At 37.9% G+C, this 11,568-nt stretch overlaps 2 protein-coding genes across 5 annotated transcripts; both read right to left on the bottom strand.

Moving 5' to 3' along the window:
* Window positions 1–2,984: 2,984 nt before the first annotated feature.
* LOC140774590 (uncharacterized) lies at window positions 2,985–6,201 on the bottom strand. Its single transcript, XM_073117649.1, has 6 exons — window positions 6,014–6,201; window positions 5,874–5,914; window positions 5,156–5,319; window positions 4,349–4,448; window positions 4,088–4,257; window positions 2,985–3,826 (listed from the first exon to the last, which is right to left on the bottom strand). Exons 1-6 carry the CDS (start codon window positions 6,070–6,072, stop codon window positions 3,311–3,313), a joined length of 1,050 nt encoding a protein of 349 aa, XP_072973750.1. The 5' UTR covers window positions 6,073–6,201; the 3' UTR covers window positions 2,985–3,310.
* A 125-nt stretch (window positions 6,202–6,326) lies between these two features.
* Window positions 6,327–11,542, bottom strand: LOC140774589 (nucleotide-sugar uncharacterized transporter 2-like). Of its 4 annotated transcripts, none has more exons than XM_073117646.1 (8): window positions 11,361–11,542; window positions 10,106–10,257; window positions 9,794–9,999; window positions 9,565–9,658; window positions 9,174–9,340; window positions 8,927–9,097; window positions 7,863–8,158; window positions 6,327–7,126 (listed from the first exon to the last, which is right to left on the bottom strand). In XM_073117646.1, the coding sequence occupies exons 1-7, from the start codon at window positions 11,437–11,439 to the stop codon at window positions 7,864–7,866; spliced, it is 1,164 nt and encodes a 387-aa protein (XP_072973747.1). In that variant the 5' UTR covers window positions 11,440–11,542; the 3' UTR covers window positions 6,327–7,126; window position 7,863. The 4 variants fall into 4 exon arrangements, with proteins under 4 accessions (XP_072973747.1, XP_072973746.1, XP_072973749.1 ...); XM_073117645.1 differs by having other exon boundaries at window positions 6,327–7,114; XM_073117648.1 differs by having other exon boundaries at window positions 6,327–7,055.
* Between the last annotated feature and the right edge of the window lie 26 nt (window positions 11,543–11,568).

Here is an 11,568-nt window from a genome sequence, read left to right as displayed (position 1 = left end):
TTATATTTTAAACAATATTAATTCATCAAATACACTAAAAAGCTTAAGTTATTAAGTTCTTATCCTAACAGAACTTTCAAGCATTATGAACTAAAACTAGTTAGTAGCTTCATTTAGTCCATGCTTTCTCTCTCTCTCTCTGCCTCAATCCTCAAAGTATCAAAAGGTGCTCCATGTGATCCATGGAAATGTGGTACTTAAAGTATCTTTTGGAGATCAGATCAAATGTTACAGCAAATTTATAACACTTTATATGTTTGTAAAATATTAACATAATGGGAGGTCTACATTAACCCATGATGCCTCCAACTTAGGTCTTCTAGAGATCCAATAGAAAAATGAACAAAAATACTCCCATTGAGAGTAGAGCAAACTCTAGTATAATAATATGTATGAGATGACAAAGCAATACCCAGTGAGGTCTACACATAGATGTCCTCAGCTATACCACATGGAGCCATTCTTGTTGGAGAGCACCATCCACTGAAAGATTTTCCTGTATTCCAGAATTTAAACCCTCCTTTTGATGACTTGCCAACCAATCAGGGGCTACCAAGTACTGGGATGCAAGGGAAAGGAAAATAAAATCCTGCAGCCAGGGTTGCAAACTATCTGCTTTCTTGTTGGTTGGCATCTCTCCAAAGATTGTGAACTTTGTGCTGCATTCCCCTGCACTATCTGTGGGAGCATTCTGGGACATTTCTCATCTATGAGACTGACAAAGTTTGGAGTTTGGTGAGGGCATTTAGGGAATACACTGAAGGGGAGAATATGGAGGAGTTGGCAAAAGATGCTGGTTTGCAAGGACATAATACTAAATTAATATCACGTATATATATATATATATATATTTGCTTCTTATCTGACTGCATGACTGTTGGCTTGTTTCAGTCTTTCAAATGCACATACAACTGGTGCTACTTGATGTTGTAAATATTTGTTTGGTATGATAACATCAGAAGCGAACAAGATTCTCAAATCTTTAATGCATTCTTTTAGTTTGATAGAGAAGAAGAAAAAAAAATTTGTTCTAGATACAAGTTGGAGACTGAAGATATTTTATGTGAGAATCAACTTTGATAGAGATAAAGAGTAGAAGAAATTGGATCACAATTGATAGACAGTCTCTTTGTAAAGATAGAACTCTACTTCTTCGGCGTATGGCAAACTCCTAATGCTTGGATCATTTGAATCATGGTAAACATATTCAATGATTCTAAAATAAAAGGTTACAAGTCTTGATCACCAGAGGCATTGTACCTAGTCCAGACGTACAAAACAAAGCAAGTCCCTAACCATATATGGCTTTAACTAATCTACAGCCTATCATATGGCCATAGTTTAGTGAATAAATACCATTTTGAACGAAGATTTAGCGCTTCGTTTCAGACCAATCAACAAAGCGGATAAAAATAACCACCAAAGAAGAAGACAAATTAGAGAAGTACAGAGATAAGCCAAAAGCTTTATATCCTTCTACCTTGCGGACTGTCGAATACAATGCAATAGCTCAGCAAAGTTTCAGCGACGAGCAACAGCAAACAGAGACTGGAGTCTGATTAAATCGCCAAGGAGAAGATTAAACCTGAAGGGCATAATAGGACCACAGATTGGCTCTGGTATCTGTCACAAACCATGGGCAACTCCAGGATTTGGCATCACCAACACATCATAGTTGGCTTTCTGCTTGATTGTCCGCGTACTCACATACCTATTGCATAAGGGCACATTCAGATATGAGACAGGTTGATGAAAGAAAAACCATCAAGTGGTTCCACAACGGTGGATTCAACTAATGCTAGTGCTGGTGGTTGATAGGCCTTGCCATCTTCACATGTCGTATTCGACTGGAACTCGCTTACAGGGGGTGTGTTCCACTGGCAGCTGGGTCCGGCTTTCCTATTCATCCTCCCCCTCTCCATCTTTTCCAAAACTACGTATTGTAAGGTCCGGGCTGGACGAGGGGATTATGCTTGGCTGGGGGTTGGAGTGTGAGTGATCACTCTTATTAAAGTTGTGGGATCGTTGAGGTAGCTTAAAACTAGGTATTCTGTAATGTCCAGTAACAATTCAAAGCATCGAGAGCCATAATGACAGCAGAGGAATGAGATAACTATTCCCCATTTAAGTGACCAAAGTCAGCATCAACTCAAGCGAAAATATCATCACGAGATCATTTCATGTTGCAATTGGGGTCTGGGACATAGAAAAGATTAAGAGTGGTAAAGACACACTAAGGCCCCACAACATCAACTATGAAAAAGAAAAGTATACAAATACGGTTCTCATGGTTAGGATCAAACAAATTCCCTCAACCTATTACATTAAAATGAATAACATTAAAGATCAGAAGGATAGGGTGAAAAGGAAAAGGCTGCAGCTGCCAGAATTTGAGATATTGGACAACACTTTTGAACCCATATTCTTACTAAGCAAATATTTGTCGATGCACTGAAGCAAGATGTCATCACTTTAAGGCGTCAAGTAGGCCCATCAAAGTATCTCCACTCCGTAGTAGCACCCCACTGATAAAAGACACTATATTCTAAAAGGGGTGCCTCGGCATCTCAAGAACAATATGACAGCATAGTACATCTAGTCCTAGTAACCAATAACTGGAAACATAAATTAATTTGCAAAATTATAATATTATTAAAGGCTCCAAAAACAACTGCACAAAGAGAGACAATTATTGGCCATGTCCCTATTAAAGCCATATCTGCTGTGACCACTAAATAACACTACAACATTTGATAAACTCAAATATTATGTGCAGAAGTGCTCCACGCATCCAATAAGTAATTGTGATAAAGTGCACCTAACAAAGTTACCAATAACAGCTCCTAAAGAACAAAAGACAAGACCAAGTAATATTGGAGTCCTGTCCTCTACATCGGCAAAGAAGGGAATGATCGATCACAGTTAACCCTAAATCTTCTTTCATCACCATAAGTTAAAGGAGAGTAAGCATCATCCCAAAAAAATTTCACAATGAATCTAACTCCATAGTAGAATAAACTTGAAAAGCCATAACAGCATTCTACAGACCAAGCTAAAATCAAAGTCTAAAGTCGACATATAACCGAACAAGGAGAAATCATAGAGCATCTAATTTGGGTTACTACAAAGTATAGCACGAATAGAAGTCTAATGTGCAAACTAGCAAGCCTGAGCTCAACCTTTCCTTTCTGAAAGAATTCTTCTAGCGCACTAGAGCATCTATTGAACCTGCCAGAACCTTGCACTGCATGAACTACCACACATATAGAGTACATCTAAAGAAGTTCACTGAAGCGAAATAGCCTCTTCCCTATCTTGCATATGGGTGATATCGTCCTGCACCACCAGCATAACCTCCCCTACTACCATACAGTCCCCCAGAGCCATACCCGGCACCAGAGGTAGAATCATACCCGCCACCATAGCTAGAACCACCATAACCACCAAAGCCCTCCTCACCACGTCCATAGCCACCTAAGCCGCCTCCACCATATCCCCCAACAAACCCTCCACCATAGGACCCAAAGCGACTAGAATACCCAAGGGAAGGTTCTCCTCGGTAGCCTCCTAATCCTCCACCAAAACCACCAAAACCACCACCAAATTCACCAGCTCCATCACCATAACCACCATAACCACCAAGCCTACCACCAAGACCTCCAGAATTCCTATAAGAAGCAGGGCCAAATCCAGCACTGCCATAACTGCTATAAGAGCTGCCATATCCACCAAACTCATCACCGAAAGAACGAGCCCTAGGTTCCCTACCAAATGCAGGTGGTGGTGGGTTCGAGGCTTTCTTTGGTTCAGCTTTCTTGATCTCCACCTACAACAAAGCAACAGCATTAACCTAATTCCTGTTACGCATATACTGTCCAATTAGCCTTTGCTTAGGAATATCTTTAGACTATAAAGACCAGGACATAACAACAGGCCTACAAAAAATAACATTTGATCCTACATAAGAAGAACACCAACAGAGTGGTGTTCTTCCTGCTCAATAAAAACCAAGGAAATGTTGTGCATGAAAGTGACAGGCCCACATTAGCTTCAGTGTCATATGTCTAAAGAACAGCACAAGACTCACCTGAGAACCAGCAAGATCAATCATATTTCCATTTGCTAACAAATCATCTACAACTTGTTCGGAATCAAATACAATAAAGCCAAAGCCTCGAGATCTATTGGTCTCATGATCACGTATAATCTGGTGGTCTACCACTTCCCCATGCTTCGAGAAGAAATTTTTGAACTCATCTAGTCAGAGAAAAAGGGGAAAAGAAGCAAGCCACAATGATCAGACCAAAGAATGTATACTCAAAGTAATGAAGAGTGAGAAGAAAATTACCATCTGTAACTGTTGATGGAATCCCTCCAACAAATATCTTTTTTGTTTTAAAGTCCTTAGATTGCATTGAGCCTTTTGGAATGGTTCTCTTTATTTCAACCTGGAACCACAAGTCATCAATTTATATATTACAAGATATCTTGAATCTACAAATTACTAATTTGTTACAGTATTAATCAACAAATATAAATGAAATAACTAGCAAGTTAAATCTATCATACAACATGGTGAGTCACTTGATTTCCTTCTGTGTCGTATAAGTAAACTAAAAAGGATGACAATATTCAACTAATAACCTATGTAATAAACATCCATATTGAACTTAAGAGACAAGTTATGTTTAATGCCAAAGGTATGTCCCTCAAATATAGGGAACTATAGATATCCATATTGAACTTAAGAGACAAGTTACGTTTAATGCCAAAGGTATGTCCCGCAAAAATAGGGAACTATAGATATCCATATTGAACTTAAGAGACAAGTTACGTTTAATGCCAAAGGTATGTCCCTCAAAAATAGGGAACTATAGACATCCATATTGAAATTAAGAGACAAGTTGTCTTTAATGCCAAATGTATGCCCCTCAAAAATAGGGAACTATACAACCATATTTAACTAGGTACAGTGGATATAACAGAAAATTGTGTAAAAACAAAGATTCAGCAAATAAGGAATTTGCAATAAACCTACACATGTAACTTAGAACAAGATGAGTTTAATGCCAAAGGTAGGTCCCTAAATTAGGCAAACGACGAGAAATAATTTAACATTCATACCACAATATTCTGATTTTCTGCTTGCACTTACTTGTTTCCCATTGATGATGTGGGTGTCCTCTATAACTTTATCAACAACAGAAGGATCAGAATATGTGATAAAACCAAAGCCCCTTGGTTGAGATGTATATTTGTCCTTCATTATCACAGAATCTATTATCTGTCCATACTTCTCAAAATGCTTTAGAAATGTATCTGACATGAAATAAAATAAAAGCAGTCAGGTAAAGTGGAAACGCTTGCAAAAATTTGCAGAATATAACAATGAAATTAATTGACAGTAATCTATAAATCTTTTACACTAGATAGAAGATTTTTTAAAAGTACTGAAAAGAAAATGATCACGACGGGTATGAAAGAAAGTAAAGAAACCCAAATTATGGAATTGGTACAATCATAGAAAACACATCGGTTCCAGTAATTATAGAACGGCCAGACTAGCTAAAGCCTACTCATAATTAATCTTTTTGCAATCAAACAGCGATTGCGTAATACTAAGACGTAAAATTTCAGAACAGAATCATAATGCAAAAACCACAATCCCTAATTTGAAGTGGATAAACTATATAGCAGATAAAGGATGATATAACGAAAAAAGTGCCACTACAAACCTTACCGTATCCTAAGATACATGAAAAAAAAAAGAACTTTTCCAACAAAATAACATAAGATTTCAAGAAACGGACATGGAACCAAACAAAGATAACAAAAAGAACAAATTAGGGAAATCAAGGGGCAAGGAGACGAACTCATGCTTGTGTCCCTGGGAAGCCCTCCAATGAATATCTTCCTGCGGAGAATAAAGGGAAAGAATCGTAAGACAAGGACAAAACTAAGAAGATCACGATGTCAAGAAGAAAAAAGCGATCGATAGAATCCCGGCTCTCACCCGGGGCTCGCGCCATCCTGCTCCCTCGATCTTGCGTCGTCCTTTGACTTCGATCCCATGGTCGATCTCGCGAACCGAGTATGACGGTTAGGGTTAGGGTTTCCTAAGTGGCGTAGTAGAAGAAGAAGAAGAAGAAGAAGAAGAGGTCCAGAGGCAGACGAAATGTTAAAGTCGTCAGCTTTTCCTTCTTTTTCCTCCCCTTTATATAGGCCCTTATTAGATCCAAACGCGCAAGGGACCGTCCACCTATATATCGGGTAATGGATGACTTGGACCCGGAAACCCGAATCCGACTTAGACCCGACAAGTTCAGAAAATAAAAATCTATATATATTTTAGGTATTTTAAAAGTTAAACTTACTGTCTCTAAACAGAATATTCCTATTTAGATACTCTTTTATTAAGTTGGTTAGTAGTTCAACATGAAAGTGTTAATTTATCTAAATCCTTCATCTCACCTTAGTTTCACAATACTTACAAAAAAAACTTACTATCTCTATTCATAATAAAGAAATTCAAATAGTTAGATGCACTCCACAAATCCATTGCATTGCCCGCCAGCTTCTGAACATTTAAAAACATCTTACAGTTGCAATGTTTACCAACTGCTACTACAACTGTCATAACTATCAGCTACAATGTTTATCAAGATCTTTGCCCTTCAGAAGCCAGCATTGTCTGCAGCTAACTTACCCCAAGGCAGCCTTCCACACGCCGCTAACAATTATTCATGCTGGCGGATTTGTGGAGTGCTGCTACATGGCAGTCCTGCAGCTGCACTCATGGAGAAATTCCTGGTTCTCGCGCGGCCATGGGAGGCTGTTGTCTGTCCTGAGGAGATCTTAGACCCCTGGAGAGAAGTTCTACATCATGCCCTGATGTACTTTCCTGGAGCTCCAGAGGCGAATCAGACCGTTCCAAGGTTGCTGCATCCAATGGAGAGAGCGAGAGCAGCTCATCTGATGAGATGATGAAGGAAAACCTTCGCTCATGACTATTGATGAGGCGTCAACTCTCATGGCACCACTACTCTATCTACCATCTGCAATGCAATCATAGTAGGCATCCATAATATTGATCTTCATGCTTGATTCATGGGTCCTGTTCACAGATCTAGCCAATTGATCAACAGGTTAAAATTTTCAGCTATACAAAGAACTTCAGAACGAAATACAGATGAGATCTTTCTGCAGCCCAATGATATGTTCTGCACCTAATTTTATGAATGGTTAGTATATCAAAACATGGGTCTCAATTCAATAGTGCAAGTATGAAGCTGTTGATGGAGCTGAGCATCCACAATGCTACTTAATGTGTGTTCAACTTGTACAAATTTACAAGACACCAAGGATCCGTTCAAAGTATATTAACCACCTTTTTCATTTAGATTCTTATGTATCAGATATAGTCCGTAGATCCAATGTAACTACTCGACAGTACATGGAATCCAAACTAATCGATGTGGTTTTCTAGTCTTGACATTGAGATCACAGGCATAATTCAATTCAAATAACTTGTGAACTGCGAACTTTTATTGGCTCCTATCCATTAAATCATTAAAGCCAACCCAGAATTGCACATAATGAAGGTTGGCCATTGACTTGCTTAGGCTTTTGATAGTGTATTATTTGATGAAGATAAGCACATAATGATCTTTGAAATTATATCCACAGGGATGAAACAGCAAGGAACCCAATAACTTAATTGCAAGCCATCAAAATTGTCAGGAAACAATTCCTATGAATTGCTATGACAATTATATATAAAAAAAGTCAAAACAGCCAAGATAAAAGAAAAAGAAAAAAATAGCACAAGAAAGTTAATGTGGTTAAATACACACTAAACTCACGTTAAGCATTTCTTTGATCAAAAAGAATCTGTATGCTCTCCATGTCATGCTTCCTACTGTCTGTAATATCTTTTGGATCAGGAGGAAAGGAACTCTGATACTGCTTACTAGCTGTAGCTGATTCGTTCCGCCCTTGTACACAGATATAAGAGTAGGCTGACATGCCACAAAGAGCAACAGCAGCTCCAAAAAGACTAACAACTCCAGGATCAGAACCGAAAAATATATAACCACCAAGCATAATGGCACATGTTTTGAACTGGCCAAGAACAACATTGGAGATGGCCGATGTTGCACTGTATAAAGTATGAAAGCAATGAGAAAGTGAGTTTAGACTGCATGAACTATGAAAGAATGTCAGAAGATTGCAACATTATTGATCGCTCCATGGACATATCTCTTTTCTGATCTTTTAGTTTGATCAGTAAGCAAATTACAGTTGCAATAAGGTAGCAACAGAGAGCATTCAAACCAAACAAAGATGAGAGGAATGTAATGAACTTCATGACTAATTTGTCAGTCACAAACACGCTTAAAAATTAAAATGACTCACTGCTATAAGCTTCAATTTCCATAACTTGTTTTATTCTGTGAATTAGATTTTATCCGTTCTCCCAAGATGAAATGTAAATATATATATATGAAAAGAGATGTGTATACCCATCCATGATTAGTAGGAACATAAGGTTTTGCAGTTGTTCCTGTATTATATCCCAGATGGGCAATTCAATTATTAATGAGGACATAAGGACAAGAACATTTCTACCATGTGTCCTATTCCAAGACAAATGCTGGAGATCAAATTTTCTGACATTTCAGCATGCATGTTTCATTTTCTCGTGAAAAAGTGTATGTGTTGCTAGTCATTGATTTCCACCAATCCCCAGAGATTTTACGAATTGCATGCACTCATACAAATTAAGTGCATTGTTTAGTGGAAGTTTCATCATTCATGAACTAGCTGTAGAAAACAAATTGATCTGTGCTTAGATTCTTAAATAAAACTATAAAAGAATGTTCTTGAGAGGGTAAAGAAGATCGACTAAACCTAATTACTATCTCACCCAAGTGCCAAAGCCCCCGACCACTGAAGGAGAAATCCAAAAAGAGCTGATATGATTATAGCAATTGTGTTGTTGAAACTCCAACTGAAAGATAAAATGCCTGGCGGATCTAACAAGGGCATCAAAGTAATGAAAAACAACATGGTAATCGGAGTAGTTTCCCACATCAACCTGATCCAGACAATCAGATAATTAGAAGGTGTATAAAAACTTTCACTAGCTTAAAATATATAGTTATAAAGCTTACGCAAGAGCTGTCCAATTGCCACTCTGCTGCATGTTTGACCATAGAATTTTATTTACAGCATTAGGCACAACCCATACTAATGCTACACAAGCACCAAAAAAGTTAATCTCCAGATCAGTGACAGTTGCAATGGCCACGCCAACTGATACTACAGCCAGAGAGATAACCTGCATTGCAAATTTGCAACAAAAACACATCTTAAGTTTTATTTATTAATAAATTTTGAGGTGGAACTACTGGCACAGCACTAAATTTTCCAAAGTAAGGAAGCAGCAGGAGTCTCTTATCCAGCAATCCTAATGTCAGATAAGTAATTCCAGGATGATTTTTCTTTATTGAACTTGGGCATAAAGTATAAAGGGATCAAAGTAGGTCTGAAAATATAGCTGACCTTTTGCAATGAAATCTTCTTCTTGAAAAACATGACCTCAGCCAGGATAACAGCCGGCGTTACGGCTATCTTGGCCATCTGATAGAATCCAACACTGCAGACAACAATATATCAAGCCAAGAAAGAGATAGAAACTCTCTTGAGGACAGAGAACAAGGCAACATGCAGACTGGAACAAAGAAAATAAGGGATCGGTGCAATTATATCACCAATAAATAGATTCTATCACCTGTTATATTTCAAGCTGACATTAGCAAGTGCTGTAGATAGAGCTATGACAGCACCCAAGACAAATAAAGAGGAAAGTGGAATGGATCGTGAAGGAGAGGCAGGTAGGAGTGAAAACACCCTGAAGACGGCCATTAGAAAGTAGGAAGTCGCATAGTGGATTAATGAGAGAGCAACCGGGAAAGTAAATCCCACTTTTCCCATTACCTATAACATAATTTCATGGAATTCTTAAAGTCAATAAAGCATAGAAAAATTTGAGGGCATCAAACAAAGTGCCATTTGCATGTTCAATTGAACAAGAAGATCCAACCACTTTGTTTGCCATGATTATACCAACAGCAACTGTGAAATTAAAAGTCATTGCCACAACTGGACCACAAAATCTTTGCTGCTGTCGTTTTGCGTCTTCTGAAGTATGGAAGTCTCTGTCCAAAGACCTCCGGAGTTCTTCCGGAGTTTGACCTGGAAGCAATGAGAGTAAGAGAGGAACAGAAGATGCAACCGTTTTGGTTATTACACTGTAAACGTTACTTCCTTCTTCTACCATCCCATGAATGACAATTTAGTTGCTTAAAAGCTGAATCTATAGAAGAACCTACTGAATGTGAAAGGGTGTAAATGGTCATGAGATCCTTAACTTGTATGATGGGAGCTAATCAATATTGTTGTACGTACTTGAATGACCTAGTGACATATGTAGTATGTAGTTTGTATGCTAAGCACGAAGTGAAAGAGACTAAAGTGGGCTTCCAGAGGATTAAAATATAAAGCTTTCAGAAGTTATAAGCTTTTTAAGTCTAAATCAATACTTGGGTAGTTGGGTGGTATACACAAATCTAACAAAGAATGTACACGGATTAAAGGAGTTCAAAACAATATAAGATGAGAAAGAGGCAAAATCATGGACTGCATCAACCTATCTTTACGTGTCATCTTTTAGAAGACATTTCTGTAATAAACTAATTATCGGAAAATGATGGCAGCAAGGACCAAGAAATAATTCTAGAGTTAATGAACACTGCATAGAAAAGAATGAAAGGGAAAAAAGACTAGAATATCGGAAAAAAATTCATTTGTCGCCATCATGTACAAGAAAATAATTCCGCTAAGGTTTTACATGAAGCAGAAGCAATAATCTAAAGTATACTCATCCTGTTCTTCAATAATGGCACCAGAGCAACCAACATAAGAAGCAGATACCCATTTAAATGAATCTATTAATCTAATAGTCTAGCCCAGTAAATATTTTGAATAAAGCGGGAAGAACTGTCTAACCTCCTCTAACCAAAATCCAATCTAAGACTTTCTTTCTACAGATTAATAAAACAAACATAGAGAACAAAGTGAACCAACGAAAATTTGATGAAAAAGAAACCATATACAAGACCGATCTTTAGTAACAATCACAAAGCCTACGAACCCAATTGCTTAGATCAAAAGTTATCCACAAAATATGTAGCAAAGGAAACATTTTTCTACGTTTGTTAATCAAAGCAGGGAATACCCATATCTCAAAATTACTGAAGAAATAAATTAGAGAGTGAAAAAGAGAGATTGAATTCGACCAGTTTCTCCTGCATCGGTGTCCTTGCGCTTGATGAACTTTCTCCCAATCTTCCCCAACATAGATTCAACCACTCCCATTATACCTTATACCGTCATTGCGTCAGGTCTTCTTAGGCCATTAATGGGAAAGAGCACTCTCCGTCAAAACCTCCGGCTAGGATTTAAGCCATTTTGGAGAGAGAGAGAGAGAGAGAGGGAAGGAGACGA

This window comes from Typha angustifolia, chromosome 13 (assembly GCF_048772165.1).
Source record: "Typha angustifolia cultivar Huaian chromosome 13, ASM4877216v1, whole genome shotgun sequence".
In the NCBI taxonomy this organism is placed as follows: Eukaryota; Viridiplantae; Streptophyta; class Magnoliopsida; order Poales; family Typhaceae; genus Typha; species Typha angustifolia.
This window is presented reverse-complemented; position numbering and strand designations above follow the sequence as displayed.